The sequence below is a fragment of the Neocloeon triangulifer genome, unplaced genomic scaffold, assembly GCF_031216515.1.
Source record: "Neocloeon triangulifer isolate White Clay Creek 2 clone unplaced genomic scaffold, ASM3121651v1 ptg000011l, whole genome shotgun sequence".
In the NCBI taxonomy this organism is placed as follows: domain Eukaryota; kingdom Metazoa; phylum Arthropoda; class Insecta; order Ephemeroptera; family Baetidae; genus Neocloeon; species Neocloeon triangulifer.
Window position 1 is genome coordinate 4,427,595 of NW_026775553.1, and position 20,666 is coordinate 4,448,260.

Here is a 20,666-nt window from a genome sequence, read left to right on the forward strand (position 1 = left end):
TTATACTGCTACCGTGGCGGTGCTCGGGGCACCTGGTACTGCATGGGCGGCTGGCGGCCTCTCTGGTGGAGTTCTCCAGTTCTCCGAACTGATAAGGCGCCTTTTGCTCTGGTCGGCGCAAGGGGCTGGCTGGCTACTCAGGGGCGGACTGGTCTGCCCCGCTGAAGTTTCCTGCCAAGGCTGCCCCGCTGAAGACGTCAGCCTGGGCTCCGTGTTTTCAAGGCTGGAGCGCCAGTTTGATGATTTGATAGGCGGCGATACAGGACGTTTTCTTCTTCGAGTCCTGCGTGGTGGCGCCGCGCATTCTGTTCTCCGAGGGACGCACTCGAGTGTGTGCGCGCCTCCTGATTGAGGGAAGGCGCCGGCTCGCGCCGGGCTTCCTGGTACTCGACCAACGGATACGAGGACCGACTGGGCGACTGACCGGACGGTGTCCAGCTGTCCACCTGTCTTTGCCGCAGCGTGCGCATCGGGTTCTTTCCCGCCTTCTCCCTTCTGACGGACAGCAAAGGGCTCTCTGCTGACCTGGTCCTCGGGCTTCATTTCGGGTTCAAAGGTGGCTGTGGGCTGAAACTGACCAACATTAGTCTCCAAAACAACACCACCCCATTGGAATGCAAGCACTCCATCCCTGAATCCAAAATGAGCATCTGTCCCAATTAAGAAATCTTGTCCCAACTGACATTGAGCAGAATTTTCTGCTTCGACTACGAGGAATTTCAAATTCAGATTTTCACCCAAGACTTTAAATTCCGACTGACAAAAGCCAATTAGAGGAAAGTTGATATGATTAATCTGAAGGCTTTGAGGCAGGCTGAAATGGACGCGCAAATTCAGAATTTTTGCAACGTCGGCAGAAATGAAGGAAACGGGTGAATTGAAATTCACTGAGAATGGAACTTGAAATTTTTGAAATTGAACCCAAAGAATTCCTCCAGGGCAGGCGGAAGGTTGGCTCGGAGTGGAAGACTGACTGGAGCAGTCGCCACTAGTTTCGCCTCCCTGCGTCGGAGATGTGTCCAGTTGGCCCCCGAGGTCGACCTGGGAGGTGATCACGAGCGGTTGACCTTGACCTAGGGTGCCGGTGGTCGTGTCTGGTTCTGCTTCTGTCTGCGGAAGGCTGTTTTTCTGGTACTTTTGCAGTTCGTTCTCAATGTCGGCCAGCGTGGCGAAAGGGCTGATGGTGTCGATGACCTTCTCGGCTTGACCTGAGCACCTGGATTTCGCAATGCTGACCAAATGTGTCTCGTTCAGCGCCGGGTCGAGGTGGCGCAAACGTCTGATGCTTCCAATAAATTCTTCGGCGTTGCGGCGCTCGTCGGTGCCGTCGAACTCGTCGATGACCTGCGCGAGGCGCGCGACCTGATCGCTGTCGAACGTCGTGCGCGCCTTTTCTGCTGTGCTGCTGCAGGCCACTGATGGCGTTGGAGAAGGCGCCCTGCTTGGCGCGCAACTCGATCTCACCCAATGTGCGGGCGAGGGCACATGTGCTGTTAGGCAACCCGCCACGTCTGTATGTGTGACGGCATTGCCTACATTCAGGAGGGAGGTGTTGCCGAACTCGATGCTGCTCAGCTCGTTCTCGAGTGACGACTTTTCTGCTGCTCGGCGCGGCGGGCGCGCGCGAGCGTTCTGTGGACCGTCAATAGTGAGGTCAAGTCCCGTTTGGAACAGAAAATCGACCAAAGTCCCTTCAGAAGGCATCTTTTGTTTTTATTTTCTAAGTCGGCCCTAGTTTTGGAATGCTCAATTCCCGCGTTTATCCCAATTCGCGTGTACGTGCTGCGAGAGTAGGGGCGCCCCCGTGGACAACCAGGCAGGCAGCGTATATACCTGATAGCTGCACTGCTGGCCAGTGACAAAAGAAGGAATTTACCCTCCGGCGCTCTCGCTTCCTGTGCTAGCAAACGCACTCACGCTTTCTCTTTTTCTGGCAAAACAACAATATGGCTTCCAAAAAGCCCCCAAATAAAATGAGCTATTCCAACTTTTACACGCGCCTAATCAAATTACACGTGATTTTCCTGGCACAACTTAAAAACCCAATTTTTCCCAAAATTCAGATGCTCAAACGGAATCAGAGAAGGAATACTTTACCGCAAATCCAAGGGAAGCTGCAGTTCTAGTTCCCATGTGGCCAAATTTTCCGGAGCTTTTCTGCGATGATTCGGACCAAAGGTAGTCGGATGACTACCCCACACCTGACACCAAATCTGTCGTGTAACCACACGAATGGAATCTTGTAAAAGCATTTGCATCGACCCAACAAAAATTAGCCAATGTTGGTAATATTCATCATCCAAAACATCCTTTAAAATAGGAACGCTATAAAAAATCAGCCAGTTCTCATATTCACGCGCTTTCATGTACGATCTCTTACTCAGTTCAATAGGCAAACGTTTACATATCTTAGGTGGTTTTATTTGTTTGATTCTGTCGTCAAGGAGTTTTAATGTCGAAGGGCTTCCTATGTAATATTGCTTGCCAACATCTGTCAACCAAAGTCCCAAAAATCTTTTTGCTATCCCCAGCAAAGCACAGTGCATATAATCCGGAGTGAATCCCCAAACCATTTTAAAATTTGGCAAATTAATAAGCGGACTTATCAATTGGATTCCATCTTCCTTATCTTTGAAATTATTGATCGCAAGCCTTTTGCAAGAGGCCATAAAACTGTCTTCCATTCTTCCTGGAGGCTCATAGTCTTCCCCATCAAGCCGCTTCACATATTTAACTGGCCCACCTTCCTCTTTAAAACGCTCTCCTTTAATAAGGCACCAACTGCAGCAATAATACCCATTTACACCTACAACCCCTTGAATAGGACTACGCGCTACAGTATCTACACTGCAACCAGATATTAAAATTCTCACTGTGAAAATTTCACCCTTTATTTCTATTTCCATGCCATTTGCACAAATTTCAATGAATTTTTCTACAAAAGGTTGAAGAAATACTTCCATCCTTGGTTTTTTACCATAATGCAAAGCAGCTAATATTAAATTTCTGCCTCGATAATAAACACTGGCCTCATTGACCATTAGAAGTAACGGAGTAATTTTTGTCTTACCATCTTTGCTTACTGGCGCATCATCCGCATTGAAGATGCAGCTTAAGAAAATTTCTTTGCTTGTAAAGTTAAAATTTTGACGCATTTTTCTGTACATTGTGCCTCCTAAAATATCAGTGCAGCTCCTTGAACTTGGTACGTTTTCTACTTTTATGGCCCCACAGTCAAACAAATGCTTGATCTGAGATTTAATATCCAAAGTGACAAATGAATCAGTATACTTGTAGCCATCAATAGCATTAGCAATGTCGTGTCACCACGACAGGGGCTAATTAGTATTAATCATTGAACACTTAAAACTAATGAAGAGCGGAGCTGGAGCCGAGCGGCGCCTTAATTTGCAGACTGAAGTTGAACTTTAATTGGCTTCTCTCGATGTCCCTCTGGCCCCCATGTGCATTTCATCCCCCATGTGACATCAAACTTATCTCTTAATATCTCTTTAATCCTTTAAATAAATAGCCCAAGCACTCCTTAAATGGCTTGGACTAAAGTTACCTTAAATTATTATGACTTTAGTTGTGACTAGGTTTGAGTTATTAATTAAAAGCAATTAATTAAAGTTAAAGATAAAAGTTAAAGTTATTATTAAATGTATATAGAGAGAACAAAATACAAAAGATGGCCAAAATAGGATTCGGAAAAGCTAGTCTGAACTTAGGAAGTTGAGGAAACGGAGGAAAAGCGATAATTACCGGTCAATTAGGAATTTAGTAAAACGTGGTCGCCATTAACCGAATGGGCTGAGATAGGACAGGGTGTTGTCTGCGTTTCGGGCGTCGCTCGTCTGAGGCTTCAGGCACGGAGAGCCGGCTTCGAGGCTCGACCGTGGGTCTGATTGGGCCCTGAGGTGGCGCGCGCCGATCGGTCTTCTCAGGTTGGCTGAAGGGTCCACGCCATCAGGGAAAGGTCGGCGGGAGATTCGGAAAAGCGCGCGCGTTGCTTGCTCGGAATGAAGTAAAGTTTCCTTTATATGAAAAGCTATGGCCATGGGCTAACCTTACTCGCAGAGACAATAATTGATACAAATATTTATTATTCTGTTCGACAATATTTCGCGAGTGTGTGTCACCACAGACTGCCCCCCCTTCAACTTGGACGCGCCATCGCGTCCATCAAGCTGAAGACTGGTGGTGGCTTGGCGTCCGGTGTGGTGGTTTGGTGGTTTTGGGGCTTGGCAGGGCGCCTCTGGTGTCGTACTGCTCGTGGTTGCGCTGGGCCAAGGCAGGCAGTTGGTGTTTGCGAGAGATAGGTCATCTCTGCTTGGCTTCTCAGAGGTTGGAATTGGTGTTCAGGTGTGTTTTTGGCAATTTTTGGACGATAGAAGGATTTGTTGAAGGTCTTGTGTGTGCGGCGGCCAGAGGCCACGGCCTCGGCTGGAGTTACTGGACTTGGAGTGTCTGATGGCCATGCTCGTTTGTTTGTTTTCGTGGCGAGCTGTGTGTCTGTTGTTGTCTCTCAGCTTGCGAGAGTCGCGTTTCTGGTTGGCTGGAACTTTGCAGGCTGGCGAATGGGATTCGAGCTTGGAGTCACGTGACTGGTGCATGGCGAAGGTCACTTGCACTTTCACTACACAAATGTCAACAACTTGGGCTTTTGCTGTTGATTTAGGTGAGATTTTCGGTGTTTTTGCTTGACAATTGGAATTTTGCTTTGTTTGTAGCACTTGTCTTGGTTGGCGAGCGGACTTGAATGATGATGGTGCGAAAACAAGCGGATTTCGCGGTCTTGAAGAACTGTGCACAGGCACAGTGCGATTCTTGCGAAGCTGCGGAGACATTTGCGAGGAATTTCAACAGCAGTTACATAATAGTGGTGAGTTTAGTCAATTCCAGTGCAAGTAATTTAAAACTAAGAAAATTAAAATAATTAGTTTTCTTCATGCATGTCGAGCATAAAAATAATTCATTTACATACTTCCCGATGATGTTTTCTATCTAATGGGAGGAAAATTAATTATTTCATTGTTGTGGCTGCACATTTTTTTTTTTAGATTATTTAACAATTTATTCAATTAAAATTTTCGTTTCATTTTAGTTTAAAAATTTTTCCCGTGGACAAAACAGCTCGGTTTGACACACATTTTTAAACATTTTAGAACACATTTTAATTTACGATTTCAATTAATCAACATTCTGTTTCATTTTCTTCTGTTGGACTTAAATCTAAACATGTTATAATATTTTTAGTTTAAAATTTTACAATTTTCCCAATTTGATTTAAATTAATTAAAAAAAATTTTCAGAGCGAGACGAAGATGTCGGTTCTTCTCCTGCCGAGGGCTAGTTGTGTTTCTTCTTGCGGAGCGGCTGGCTTCCAACTTGGTCAACTGATGGAACTGGATGTTGCGCTTGGGCTGCCACTGGAAGTGGGTCTTGTGGTCCGGACAGTGGACGGTGGTACTTGTGCTGCGCAGGTGTGTGTTGCTCTTGTCTGCTTTTGTCGACAATGCTGACTGATTATTTCTTGCAGTAGTGGTGAGACCAACTTGGACTGTCACTGGCCTTGTGTCAGTCCTAGTCAGTGCTGAAGTTCCGTCGAGGGCGCCATGACTGGTCGTTTGTCGACCCATCTTGCAGACCAGCTGAAGGTGGAGTCGGACAACTCGCAGAGCAAGGTGGCTTTTATCTGCCACGGAGTGGACGGTGAATTTTGATGCTGTTGGCAGCGAGACATCTGCAGTCCTGGCTGGGCAGAGGCTGGAGAGGTCTGCTGTCGGTGAGTGATGTACACCTGAGCAATGAAATGCTCCCATCTGCTGAAAACTGGAGTACTGGCAAAAGGGAGGGATTCATAACAATTGTGTAAAGATGTCACTTTTCGATTGCCATTCGGGTGCAGCCTTATGGCGGAGGTTTTGCTTTGCATTTGTTTTCAGAGTACATTTATATACAATGGTGAAAAAAAATCATGAAATTTGTTATTTTTTTTTTATACACTTATAATACAAAATTAAAATGTGCAATTCTTTCAGAAAAAAAAATTTAATAGCCACAACAATAAAATAAATTGTCACCTTTTATCCAAGCTTTTGTAATTAAATGCTCACACCGTAGAGCTTTCCCTTAATTTTAACTTGACTGCTACCCTTTCCCAATGACAGTCTGCCTTTACTTTTGCTTGAATTAAAGTTTCCAAGTAAAAAGTCGGGTATACTTATCAATAACAGCTCATCTTCTAAAACCGTGCAGCGCCGAGAATGACGTCGCGGCGCAATCTCGAAGAGGTGAGCGTTCGCCTATGATCGTCTCGTTTTGTCTCGATGCTGGACACTGAATCCGCTAAGCGCTGGCCCTGCAGAAGCCAACGCCGCTGGGTGGACGCCTTTTCTATGGACGCTTGTTGGTCACTGGCCTTCCTGTGTTCGTTGAGGTTCCTTTCTGGTTTGCGCCGCTGGTGGACGAGGAATGTAAGGCCGTACCGGAGGTGATTAATTGGAAAAAAAAATCACCCCGCACCCTGACACCAAATCTGTCGTGTCACCACGACAGGGGCTAAATAGTATTAATCATTGAACACCTAAAACTAATGAAGAGCGGAGCTGGAGCCGAGCGCCGCCTTAATTTGCAGACTGGAGTTTGATATTTAATAGGCTTCTCCTGTGTCCCCCTTGGCCCCCTTGTGCATTTCATCCCCCATGTGACTTCAAACTTATCTCTTAATATCTCTTTAATCCTTTAATTAAATAGCCCAAGCACTCCTTAAATGGCTTGGAATAAAGTTACTTTTATTTATTATGACTTTAGTTTTGACTAGGTTTGAGTTATTAATTAAAAGCAATTAATTAAAGTTAAGAATTAAGATTAAAGTTATTATTCAATAAAGAGAGAACAAAATACAAAATATGGCCAAATAGGATTCGGAAAAGCTAGTCTGATCTTACTAAGCTGAGGAAACGGAGGAAAAGCGATAATTACCGGTCAATTAGGAATTTAGTAAAACGTGGTCGCCATTAACCGAATGGGCTGAGATAGGACAGGGTGTTGTCTGCGTTTCGGGCGTCGCTCGTCTGAGGCTTCAGGCACGGAGAGCCGGCTTCGAGGCTCGACCGTGGGTCTGATTGGGCCCTGAGGTGGCGCGCGCCGATCGGTCTTCTCAGGTTGGCTGAAGGGTCCACGCCATCAGGGAAAGGTCGGCGGGAGATTCGGAAAAGCGCGCGCGTTGCTTGCTCGGAATGAAGTTAAGTTTCCTTTATATGAAAAGCTATGGCCATGGGCTAACCTTACTCGCAGAGACAATAATTGATACAAATATTTATTATTCTGTTCGACAATATTTCGCGAGTGTGTGTCACCACAGACTGCCCCCCCTCGTTGCTTGCTCGGAATGAAGTTAAGTTTCCTTTATATGAAAAGCTATGGCCATGGGCTAACCTTACTCGCAGAGACAATAATTGATACAAATATTTATTATTCTGTTCGACAATATTTCGCGAGTGTGTGTCACCACAAGCAGCTATGCAATTTGTGCACACCATAGTCTTTTTAGTTTGAGACGGATTAGATTTTTTGCCTAAATAGTGTCCGCAGCACTTGCAAGTGTAATGAAATTCCATTTCAAGGCTGGGGTTGAAAATACCTTGAAATTTAAATTTAGTATCGGGGAAAACTTTAGTTCCTAAAATGATATTCATCATTTTCAATGGGGTCTTGATATTGAGAAATATCCGAAACAGAAGCGCACGCATTATGGCTCAATAAGTACCGCTTTTGATTGGCTGTTGGTTTTCCGTAGCGCAAATTTCAAATTTTCACCAGCGTGTGAAAGTGGCACGATCAAATAAAATTAACGAAAAAGCATTAATTTGTATGAATAATAGCAAAAATCACATACCTGGGACCAGTTTATGAGTGCGGCGCCTTTTCCGAGTGGTCGGCTGAACGAGGAAATTCCCCATTTGCCTCAATTCGTTGAGATACGGTAGCGATTCATGAAAATTTTCGCCTTTCTCGCCATTTTCTTTCTTCCAAGGACTTGTTGGGCACAAGGGCAGCGGCGAGTGATAAGAGAAAGAGAGAGTGTTGGTGGGAGCGCATTCCAATGCTGCTGCATTGTGCAGGTAGCGCTCCCTCCCAACCCTCCCTCATTTCCTTTTCTCTCGCCGGCTGCCCATGCACCGGCGGCTCTGGAAACTTCCTCGCTGGAGGAAAAATGGCGAATCGGGCAAAAATATCAGCAATCAACCCGTATCTCACCGAATTAAGGCGAATAATGGATTTTCTCGCCGCGCCGACCACTCGGAAGTGTCACTGCACTCATCGACTCGCCTCAGGTAGGTGAATTTTTCCGTTATAATTTTCTATTTTTTAAAGACATTGCTTCTAAAATTATGTCTCTCGTTTGTCGTAAAATAAATTGCCACTCCCCTTCCGGTACTAGAAGCGGACGCATCTGACCACTCTTTGGATCGAGACCCCATTGATCATTTTGAATAGCCGCCAAGTTGTATTTAGAGTTAAATTTTGAGAAATGGACAAAGTTATCAGCATGAATGCGATTTCAGAGGCGCTATAGTCGACTTTAAAATTTCTGTATTCGCTATATTCTCTCATGAAGGTGACTAACTTTAAATTAAAAAAGAATTTTTCAGCACCTTGATCAAAATTTGCTTCATCTTCGATTTCAAGATCATCAGGCCGAATTTCTAGTTCGGGAGAAATTGACCGAGCTGATGTTGAATCTTCTAAAATTCTTGGTGATAAACTCTCTTGATCATCTTGGCCAGCCTAAAATGGAAAGAAAAACAATTAAATAAAAACGCATACATGTGCAACAAAAATAGCTTCATTGAAATCTGGAATATTATAACTCCTCGAGTGCGATGAAATTCCTCGGTCGAGAAAAATCTATAGCGACGTTCAATATAGAGGCCCATATATTTATATTAATTAACGTAACTTACCCCATTGCATATTAATTGCTGCTCCATTATAGAGGATCTGCCTTTCTGCCGCCTCTTCCGCCAAGCAGTGGTCTTTGGATACTGAACTGATCCATCATTTGTTCGTGAATATTTCTTATATGGCCCTCGCTTTTTCCCGGGAAACATGACCTAATAACACATTTATAGGTTAAAACCAAGTACTTTGTAAGCTAAATTATAATTTCAAATTACCTTATTTTATATTTTTGTGAGAGAATTAATTCTTCAAAGCCAAGTTCTAAACGAAAATTACAGAGTAAACACTGGTAAACAAGCAAGATAAAAAGCAACACACAAAATCTTGCGCGATTGATGATTGATGATCAATGATTTTTGGGGATTTTTTTGACGAAAAGGTTAATTTTAATAAATAACCGGTTGTCAACGGTTTCAGTCGCCAATAATGTTAGTTTCTGGAGGGATGAAATCGGTTTTTTTTATTTTGATTTTAAATTACCGGTAAAATTCACATTTTTGTATATAGATCCCGCGAAACTAGAAGTATAAAAAGACGATTAAAATTGTAAAAATTAATAAATTGGCCTTTTGGAGTGTTTTAAATTATTTAAAGCATTATAATTGAAGAGAAAAAAATTATCTAAATGATTTTCTATAATTTAGTTAAATTTTGTTGTATTTGATAAAATTCTGAGGAACACTTACTAAGAGTTTTATGCGTTCACTATTGCAAATATAAAAAATTGATCGCATTTAGAAATTTTACTTGAAAATTAGCTCTATGTATGATTCAACTCGAAATTATTGTACAGAAAAAAAAATTATTCAGAATGGGTTATGACATTTAATAATTCATTGTATCCTTTAGATGATTTTCAATTTTAAATGGTTAATTTATTTTGATAATCTCATGCCCAGCTGCCATGTTGAAAAATAGACGCAGATGTTCGTTGAAGAAAATCATGCCAAGAAATATTGCCATGTGCTTTTCTTGGTTAAAATCATAGGCTTCATCTTCCAATCGAACGTCGAATTTAAGTCACGTGGATACAAAAAAACTGCGCAAAGTAGAACTACGCGTCGACGCATGCGCGGACAAGTTTCGAGATTTACCATACATTAATACCGGTTAATTTAATGAAATGTCGGTATTTTTATATTGTGAAAAAATGCTTGCGTGAGTGCTACTTTAGCTGGATTTCGTTAAGTATTTTAACAGTGTAAACCAAATTTCTACTTAAATTAAATTATTAATGGCGTGGATGGAAGATGTGGAACTTTAATTATCTCGTGCATAACCGGTTTATAATAAATTACCGGTTTATTGTTAGTACCTGACTGCCCTGCCACCTACCAGCATCCTTGACACTCCTGACCTCGAACAACGTGTTCTCAAAGAACGGCACAGCAGTGCGGTACCGCTATATTTTATTAATTTACGGCAGAAGGAGTGTGGTGGAGAGGGGAATCCAGGCTCCAAATTGACTTCGGCATCATAGAGACTGCGCGCTGGGACCGTATAGTTCAAACGAACATGCCGCCAAAGCAAAATCCCGCAAGTAACATGGTGTTGTGATGTTGGTAAGTTAATACATACATATGTAAATATTGTACAGTTGGTACAACTGCAAACCAAATAAAATTAGAACTTTTCTACCCTTTGAACTGAACGCACGTCTCTCTCTCGTTCTCCCTTCCGGAGAGCGGCCGCTGGCCGCCCTCGAACATTTGAGGCCCTTTACAAAGGCCGTACGAGCTACAGCAAATTGGCGACGAGGCGAACTTAGCGGCGGAAGGAGGAGAGGACGACGAAGAGGAACCGTCGGAAGCGAGAAGACGGCGTGGACAGTCATCCGCGTGAAGGCCACGTGTTGCGGCAACCGGAAGTTGGCTTGGTAGGTGTCCGGAGGCGGACCAGTCCGGCACCACTGACACCAAGGCCGTCCCAGCGCAAAAGGCAAGTGGTTAAAAGGGAAAAGAAGAAGTCTCCGCGTCTGATTGCGAAAAATCAGCACTGCAAGTGGTGAGCAAGTCGAGCCGAAAACGTGGTGAGAAAAAAAGAGGGTGCAAAGCATTGTCAAGTGAAACACTAGCCGCAGAATATTATTTCCACCATCAGTGTCTTCGAGACTGGAAATAATCTAGTGAAGTTTAAGGTGAGAACTCAAGGGCCAGAGGGAAGAAATTCCAGGCCAAAAAGGAGTCTTCGAGACTTTTGCCTTAAAAAAAAAGAGGGGTTTTTCTCAAAGGTTTTGAAAAAAAAAATGGTAGTAAGTTGTTGTAATTAAATGACTAGATTTGCAGCACACCATTCCTGAGAAAATCTATAACCTGATTGCTTGTACGTAGCCACTAAGAAAACACACGGCAGTGAAGAAGGAGGGCCTCTCAAGAAGAAAAAAGAGGTTCCGTAAAAAAGAAGAAAGAAAAGAAAGAGGAAGGAAGGAGAAGAGTCTGGAGCGGAACTTGTGGAGCGACAAGGTGGTCCAAGGAGAAGACGAGACCACAGTCAGCTGCAAGGAAGCCCCGCCTCGAAAAGGACTTCAACCAGAGTTGGACTCAAGAAAGCAGTCAAGAGCAGCAGGACAAGTAGCTGCCAAGAGAAAAGGGTGTGCACCAGCACCAACGGCCGAGACATCGGAGGCCGTCGGACAGAAGGCGTGTGGCGCCCTGTCCACCTGAGACGCCGGGAGGAGGCAGCCGCCTTCTCTGGCCATCATGTGAGGGACCCGAAGGGTGCAACCGCATCCTTGGGCCGTCGACCTGAGTGGAGGGGATCTCCTCAGGGGTCGCTTAGAAGTACCGGACTACAAAGAGTCCGAGGTGTAAAACGAGGAGCCGAGTGTCCATCCAGCATGGAGAAGATGAGAACAGCAACTGGCAGTTCAGACCGTGCCAAGTGTGCTGGAACATTTTCGGTTTTCATTTGAAAATTTAGTGATTGAGCGAAATTCAAGTAAATTAGTAATGCAGAAATACAGTTTTAAACAACCAAATTTCCGTTAAAAATTCAGGAAAGTAAAATCAATTAAAGTTTCAACTTAAATTTCCTAATCTGAGAATTAATTTTAGAGTTTAATCAAGGAACTCAATTTAGTAAACAAATTTTCAAAGGTTTTTGAGTAAGAGTAATTCTTGTGAATGGATGTAAATGTGATTTTGTAACAATGTTTCCAAATTAATCAATTTCTTGCTCCAACGCCAAATGCCACAGTTCTCCTTAAAGTGCGTAAATTAAAACTTGTTTTTATCTTAGGCGGGAGGTGTTGTGATGTTGGTAAGTTAATACATACATATGTAAATATTGTACAGTTGGTACAACTGCAAACCAAATAAAATTAGAACTTTTCTACCCTTTGAACTGAACGCACGTCTCTCTCTCGTTCTCCCTTCCGGAGAGCGGCCGCTGGCCGCCCTCGAACATTTGAGGCCCTTTACAAAGGCCGTACGAGCTACAGCACATGGCAAGTGGATTCGTCGCATTGGTTCGTTTTACAGATGACGCTGAGAGGATCATCATTCACTCTAAATTCATCAAAAATGCTCCTGAAAAACCCGACCAAGATAACATGAAGCTGATCTATCAGGTTCTGTATCACAGCAGCTTGCGTGTCAACCAGTTCAACGAATATATTGTGACCGACTTCGACCACGCAAATCCTCCAGTGGAATCGTGTGACTATTTCGATGCAGAAATACAACGCTTTGCACCAACTCTCGAAGAACTTCAGAAGCTCCTATCAGAAGGTGGCCGTACTCGTAAAACTAAAAACCTGGAAACACCACCCAGGGCTGAAGAGTTTTTGGCTGATAAGAAGAGGAAGAAGTTTGTGGAATCAAAAAAAAAAATCGCATCGCAGGATTTGGTAAGTTAATTATTTAAGATATATAGCGGCCAAAAGACCGACGCGTTGTGTCGGAAAATTTAATAAATATCTCCAAATAGCATTCGGAGTTGTATTAATTCAACATTTCAATCTTTAGAAATCAACAAAGAAGATAAAAAATGACTCGCTTAACTCCAGCAGCAAGGCAAATCTGAAGAAATTCATTGACTCTGAACAACTTGCCGCGGTTTTAAGTCCTTGCAGCACCTGCAGCACGAAGGATTTTGAAATCATGCAACTCAGGAACGAAAATACTCGATTGAAGGAAGTGCATGCTCACGACGAGGAACTTGCAGCTATTCAAAAAGATCGTTTTGAAGAGATCAAGAGCTACAACGTGTTTCTGAAAGAACAAAATGAATTGTTGAAGGGGTCCAAGAAAGGTAAAAAAATTGGTTTTTTTGTGTCTTTGAAAATATTAAATAAAAAGTATAAATTTTCAGAACCCATGAAAGCTTGACAAGAGCAAGAACTGAAAAGCCAGGATACTTATTCTAAAAACACTATTATCCCTGTTTACAATACTTCTGAAGAAATAATTATCGAGGTGCTTGACAAAAAACCATGTGACGCGACTGAATTTGAAGGTATATAAAATATTAATTATGAAATCTTAATTAAAAAATGAATTCTATTTTTATTAAATTTTAGAAATTCAAATCGCTGCTGAACATTCAAGTATGGAAGAGTCTCGGGATGTTGATGCCATAAATGGGGATTTTGATGGTAATTAAAATTGCAGTATTTTTTATAATTATGGAATTGATGTGTTTCTTGCCGCATTAGCATTGATGACTCCAGATAGAAATCTGCGTCCTGAGAGTTCTAATAATACCTGCCGTATTGAGGAATGCGATCCGAAACCATTGACTAAAGACCCTCTTGGAAACAAGGTGAATAAAACCTCTAATTTTATTGATAAAATTTCTCTTTTCCTCCCGTGCAAAAATTGATTTTTTATGGTCATTCAATATCTCTTTTTTCACGAACAGATTCATCTTGGCTATGGCAAATGGATTTCACAACGTTCTTGGGATGAACTAGAAAAAATTGCAGACAATTCCAAATTCGTGCAGCATCTCACTGTGGAAGCATGTGGAGTAGACTCGGTTCATCTCTTCTCTGCCACTGGAACACAAGGACCAAAGGGGCCAAAGAGAGGGGAAGCTGGTTATAAGGAAAAGTTCCCAGCAGAGACAATTGCAATTGTTCACCGTAAGTATACTGAGTAAAATCTAAATTTTTTACTAATAAATAATCGTATATAGACTTCCTCAAGCTGAAACTGATGACGAAGTACGGAGAATCATACACAGGCACACCTTCTAACGAAGAATTCGCGATCAAATGTCCTCGAACTGCAGGTCAGCTTGACGGAATGACCAATTGCATCAATGGTGTTCCACGGAGGCGCAACAGCCTTGGGCAAATGGGAACTTGGATGACAAGGGCCAGCACCGAGAATTCACCAAACCGTAAAATTACTCACAGGAAATTTATTACGCCTAAATTAGTTGTAAAATACTTTTAAACTACTTTTCACTTGTATGTGTAAGAGATAGGATGAAACTACGCTTGAATTGCGCTTGAATGCAACAAATAAAGCGCTATTTAAGCGGTTAAAAGTACAAAGTAATCGAAGCGTATTTTAAAAGCACTTTAAGCGCTCCTGACAGCAGCATGGTTAGACCACTTGAATTGCGCTTACTGACCGCTTAAATACCTTCTCACTAACCTTACCTTGATGCACTTAAACTACGCATAGTTTACATTTAAAAACGCTGCAATGACGTCATAATTCAGTGACGTCATTGATACTAAAATTATTCAGGTTTCACTGGCAATGCAATGAAAAAGCAGCAAATAACATTTCAAAATCGTTTTAATTAACAAAACAAAATACATAATATCATATCACATTTTTGACATAATAAGAATTTAAACAAAATTTTATCAATTTAAACAATGCGATGCAGCTATTGGACAAATAATCAGCAATATTAATAACAATAAACTCTATTACCACTAAATGAAAAGCAAAACAAAACTTGATCTTTTACACAACTGATCCAAAGGTGGCAATTAGCGGGTGCAAGATATGAAACCGCGCCACCTTTGGTAGAAAATAATCGAGCCTCACCGTGGCTTAACACTGTCGCGGCTCTGTGACGTGTGGAATGAATTTTGGGCTACCAGCCGCTGAGTGCCATTCATTGACCAGGGCACATCTGCTTTCCGAGAAGTCGTTAAAACTATATTAATAGGTTTGAATTTTGAAATTTTTGTGATTGCTTGAAAGTTTTAATTAGAGCTTAGATTTATTTTGATCCATATTGTTCAAAGAGACTTTGAAATTTCAAAATTCGCAATGTTTCAGAAATTCATAATCAGAAAATTTAATTTCAAAATTCAATACCTTGCAAAACGTTAAAATTTGACTTCTTGCAAAGTGGATGCGCGCACCAAAATTACAATATTACAGCTCTTTTTTTAACTTTAATTGCAATTAACATTATAACGTTTTAAATTTTCTTCAAAATTGTGAAAGATAAAGGATTTTAATTTGTAACTCTTTTTTAAGATTTCATTGTTTCGATAATAATCATAATGTAATTCAATCTTTAATGAGGAATATAGTTTAAAATGGCTAAAAATTTTACGCAAAATAAGGAATTATAAAATGTAGAGCAGTGTACAATTACTACAAAGTGTGCTGACGCTGCGTGCTCTAATAGGTGTTAAAGCTGTATTCGGTCATCTTTCATAGGCTTTCCAGGTGTGCTTTTGAGGAATCACATTTTCCAATCCTCAAATTTCTGAAACATAAAAAGTATTTAGGACGGTTTTTAACTTCAATTTTTTTTTTAATTTTATCAATTATAAAATAAATTTAACTTCAGTTATCATATTTATTGATAGATAAATAAATAGCAGATTGGCTTGGATGGAAAATAATTTAAACTTACTTTGATATTTTGAAGCTAATTATGTACAATAGAACTGGACCATTTCCTTTGTATGTAATTTTCCATGGAAGGAAAATGATGACAAAACACCTGCAAAAAACAAAAAAGTTAACAAGAGAAATGTAATTAAAAACAAGGAAAATCAACAAGAAGTTAGAATCTAGCTGATGCCCGTGAATTCAATATTGAATTATTTTCTTAAATAGTAATTAATGAATAAAAAAATACTTATTCCGCGCCCCCTTACACTTTGCCGTAATAAACTTTTACGATAATATGAAAATGCCTTTTTCACGGTGAAGTTTAGGGAGGTTGGCGCAGATCGCGCCACTGAGAAATGATTGACAGGTTGGCGGTTGGGGGGAGACTGTCCAGCGCGTGAATGCGTTTATTTTTTGGGCGGACTGTGGCCATCAACCAAGTCATTTTATGAAAATATTTTTGGCTTCAATTTAATAAAACATCTTAGATTAAAATGACATTTTTAAGGATTTAAGTTACGATGAATAATAAGAATTACCAGCAGCCCAAAAAAAAAATAGAGCGGTTTTGGCTCTCGGAGAGAAATATGCCAGGTGTCTCTAAATCTATAAATTTGCAAAAAAAAAAATCACTCCCTTTCCAAAATATATTTTCCCACGAGAAATAATATAATTCCATCTTACCATTTCTATGCAGATATTCGAATTCGCCAAATTTTTGAAGATGCAAGTATCGTTTGATCAGTTGTTTGAAAATTTAGTGTGCCGGGTTCCTTCGCTGCTGCTTCTTTCTTCTTTCGTTCTTTCTCGAATGAGGCGAGCAGCCGAGAGCGAGCAAGTCGCGGGGCGGTTAGTCAGGTATAGGGGATGAGAATGGCTTGGCAACCCTGTAGGTCGTTCCCCCTTCAAGAAGGATCTTTTTCTTTTCATACAACCATCGCGAAGGAAACAAACTTCTCTATTTTATGACCCAGAGATGAGAATGAAAAATAGCAACTCCAAAATCTACCAAACTATTATGATGATTTTCATTTTACCTATTTATTCTTGCTAATGTTCTTATTATTTTATAAGAACAATACGCCTTCAGGGATGCATGTAATTTGAGCATACAGTTTTTCTCGGTTTTTCTGAACTTTTAATGTTCATTATATAAGTACTCAATTTTTAATAAAGACAGCCCATTCTAGTTTTCATTACATTTCAGGCTACTCCAGGTTCCAAGTTAGTACTGCCAGGAGCACATAAAATATAGCTAGTTAACCTTTTTTACTGAACTGTATCAAATACGAAGGGGCTGCTGAAGAGGTTGACACAGGTTGACAGGCACACATGCAGTCAAAGAAGGATATAATATACCTGCTGAGGTCGGCTACAGAAAATTCGAACTCCTGAGCGCGCGACAATATTTGTGCGCGCTGCAATATTTTTCGCTGTAATGTGTGTTTTAAGATAATTCTCGATTATTTTCAAGTTCATTCGTTGTTATTGTGTAAAATTAATTGTCAGTCTAATTTTTAAACAAACAGGATAAAAAGAAAATTCAACAAAAGCAATTTTTTAGCATATTATAAAATATAAAATTAATTATTTTATAAAAAAGTAGTGAATTTTTTTAAAAAAAATTAGTGATTATTAAAAAGGCATCTTATCCCTGCAAAGTTCCTACCTTGTGGTAAAATGTTATAAATATTCTTACATATCAGAGCTATAAATTAGACTTTTAAATTTCTAGACCAAAAAAATTTATTTAAAAAAAACCTATTATGCCTATGCAAATTTTGCTTACTGCATTTTGAAGAGGATGATAAAATACATTAGATTTTACAAAATCTAGAGTTCTAGGTTAATTTCAGAAATTAAAGAGCGTTTCTAAGATTGTTTCTTACTTAGTTCTCAAATAGTCCAAGGCGGCTTTGAGCTTGTGGGAAAAGTGTGTGGCCACACACGGGCTTGATCCATCACAGCTCGGTCTTCTATCGTCATGTCGACGGCAGGACCCTGAACTGCAAGCTAGCGGAGCGGGCTGTGGCGGACGGCCATGTGGTAGACTGAATTGTTGTGTATATGAATTTGGTGTTGTTGCTGGTGCTGTGGAACTGCCACAGGGGTTCCCCCTTTGAGACTGTAGGTCGTAATGCTTCTTTCTTCTGCGTTGAGGTGGCGCCACCTGTCAGGCGAGTTATGCAGAACTCATTATGCTGGCAAGGGGCGTGTCGCTCGAAGCAGGTTGGTTGGATTGGTCGTGATGATTGATGATTATGTTCGGTTCTTTTGTCTGGGCATCATTGTGGGAAAAGTGTGTGGCCACACACGGGCTTGATCCATCACAGCTCGGTCTTCTATCGTCATGTCGACGGCAGGACCCTGAACTGCAAGCTAGCGGAGCGGGCTGTGGCGGATGGCCATGTGGTAGACTGAATTGTTGTGTATATGAATTTGGTGTTGTTGCTGGTGCTGTGGAACTGCCACAAGCTGTTGGTACATTTTGAAAATCTCTTTTTAAATATGCATAATTATCCCTTAATAAGTTTCTTATTTAATACTTCCTTGTTTACAAAAGTTGAAATTAAAAAATGAGTTTTTTAATTTAATGCAATCCCATTTTAATTTTAATTTTTTCATGAGATCTCTTTTGTATCGCGCAGTAAACTACTTTTTGGCTGCTCTCTTGCGCGCATAAGAAAAGTAAAATATGATCTTCTTTTGTCCGCACTTGTGTACACGATTGCCATGACTCAGTGAGTTAGGTCGGAGACACGTAAACATGGGGAGTTTTGCTGGTTTAGAGTTCGAGTCTTCGGAAAGGATATTTTTATCCAGTTACTACTTTTTTTTTACAATTTTATTATTTATTCTTCTCGGTCGGTCAAAAATTTTTATGATGAAAAAAAAGAGAAGACAGGTTCACAACTAGCATATGTTTGCTAAAACGCCAGATATCAAAAGAGACTCGGCCGCCGCTGTAAACCCATTTAATATTTTATTTTACGCAATTTGATAGATTCATTAAATAATTTTAATTAATAGTAAGAAATAACAAGATTTTTTCTGGTTCAAATTTTCATACCTTTCTAATTTAGCAATGAAGTGTGAATTATAAAAAAAGAATACTGACCGCAATTTTAAAATATTAATTCATGCTTTTAAAGCCCAAAACAGCGGCTCTATATATCTATTTAGTTAAATACAAATATAAGGAAGCTGGTCTCTGATTGGCTCTTGGATAAAATTTTAAGAAAAGGCCTCTCCGTCCAAATTATTTGGAGATTCCAAATTAGCTAAATAGAAATATAAGAACAGACCAATGGGAGAGGCAGAAATAAAAATTTAGGCTCGAGCGCCTAGCGCGGCAACTCTTGAAACTTTAAAGCAGCTGAGTGAGGCTGGATTGAGTGAAAACAACTTTGCTTTCCGCAAACGCGCAGACGAACATTTAATAATTATGGCAAATTTTAACGCTGTTTCTGAAATTCGGAGAGATCTCATAACTTTAGCAGGTCTCGAAGCTATATCAGTGGTAGCATCAGTGTATTTTGAAATTCAACACTGTTTGAAGCGAAAAAGAAAATCTGGTAAAAAAAATCGGACATGGCGTGCACGCTATGAATAAACAACAAAAAAGAGAACAACAAGGCAGAGCGTCGTATTAATTTAATTAAGTGTAATATTTAATTGTCAAATTGCATTTTAGGACATTTTGCTCATGCCTACCAGGAGTTGGGAGCAGACAACAAACGATTGTTTAAATACACAAAGTTCCATAAACCAATTAAGAACAAAATGAGACTTGTTATTACGCTGGTATAATTATATTTATATTATATTTATTGGCGAGCTCATTGGTGGAAAGCATATATTTTTATTTCCGCGCTTCCCATTGGTTCGTTTGTATATTTCTATTTAGATACAAGCGAGAGCCGCTGCGTTGGTGATATAGAAATATAACTAAATTCATATTTAGGAAAATAGATATTTAAAGGAGGTCAAAAATTTCATATTTTTTCTCTGCGAGACGTCTTCTCATGAACAAAAATGATATTCCATGAGGTTGCGCGTGATAATTTTTTGCTTGTGCCACCAGAATCGGCACTTTTTTTCAATCTTGGCGCGCTGAGTTGCTGAACCACGGGGGCGCGGCTCAAGAGCCCTTCGCAGGCCGGTTCGGGCTTCTGATTGGCTGAGAGACTTTTACATGTGTATGGCCCTGCAAAAGTCGCGATCGGAAACTTTTGAGTGCCGTTTCAGACAAAAATAAACCATGTCTCGCGGCCGTATGCATAAAATTATTTATTTGGATTATTTAAAAACGTACTTTTCACGCTGCCGATGCGATAAGAGAGTTAAAAACCCGAAAAAATTGCCACGGACTGTGACCGAGCGGCCGCCAGAGAGCCGGGTCGGCGTAAAAATGAGGTCGTGGGGGCGAAATAAGACTTTGAACAAACCAATTAAACCCTACCTGAGTCAGGATACTATATTTCCGAAGTCGCCTGGTCATCCTCAGGCCCCAAGAGTCCTCCCTGGAACGAAAATCTGCGACATATACGCGAGGCGACTCCGGCGGCGGGTCCTTCTTGGCGAAAACAAAGCACGCGTCACGCGGCAGACACGAGAACCTCCAGAGGGAGAAAAAGCGACGGAAAGCAAAGTGATAGAAAATTCTTATTTCCACATTAATTCTAATATAGCACTGGCATGAATTATTTTTTTCTGCAAAAATCAGAAAAAAAATTAGCAATTTTTTGAAATTTTTTTATTTCAAATTGTGTCACGGGTTAAGAAGAAACATAAGGGTTTGCTAAATCTGCTGCCATAAAAAAAATTATTATTTTAGAGAAAAACAATAAATTACAAAGTTGTTGACAAAGAGCTATTCTA

The 20,666-nt window shown here is 40.8% G+C and overlaps 2 protein-coding genes across 2 annotated transcripts in view; one reads left to right on the forward strand and one right to left on the reverse strand.

Moving 5' to 3' along the window:
• LOC132196176 (uncharacterized) overlaps positions 1-20,666 on the reverse strand; it is a 21,769-nt gene continuing 1,103 nt past the window's right edge. The window contains exons 2-4 of the mRNA XM_059618643.1: positions 9,186-19,992; positions 8,973-9,122; positions 1-8,796 (exon numbers count right to left, since the gene is read on the reverse strand). Coding sequence (XP_059474626.1) covers positions 1-1,704 — 1,704 coding nt within the window. The 5' untranslated portion in view covers positions 1,705-8,796; positions 8,973-9,122; positions 9,186-19,992. The remainder of the gene's footprint in view (positions 8,797-8,972; positions 9,123-9,185; positions 19,993-20,666) is intronic.
• The window catches only part of LOC132196093 (uncharacterized), a 22,746-nt gene continuing 12,445 nt past the window's right edge, over positions 10,366-20,666 (forward strand). The window contains exons 1-7 of the mRNA XM_059618507.1: positions 10,366-12,817; positions 12,936-13,221; positions 13,282-13,425; positions 13,490-13,564; positions 13,625-13,731; positions 13,831-14,053; positions 14,107-14,313. Coding sequence (XP_059474490.1) covers positions 13,519-13,564; positions 13,625-13,731; positions 13,831-14,053; positions 14,107-14,313 — 583 coding nt within the window. The 5' untranslated portion in view covers positions 10,366-12,817; positions 12,936-13,221; positions 13,282-13,425; positions 13,490-13,518. The remainder of the gene's footprint in view (positions 12,818-12,935; positions 13,222-13,281; positions 13,426-13,489; positions 13,565-13,624; positions 13,732-13,830; positions 14,054-14,106; positions 14,314-20,666) is intronic.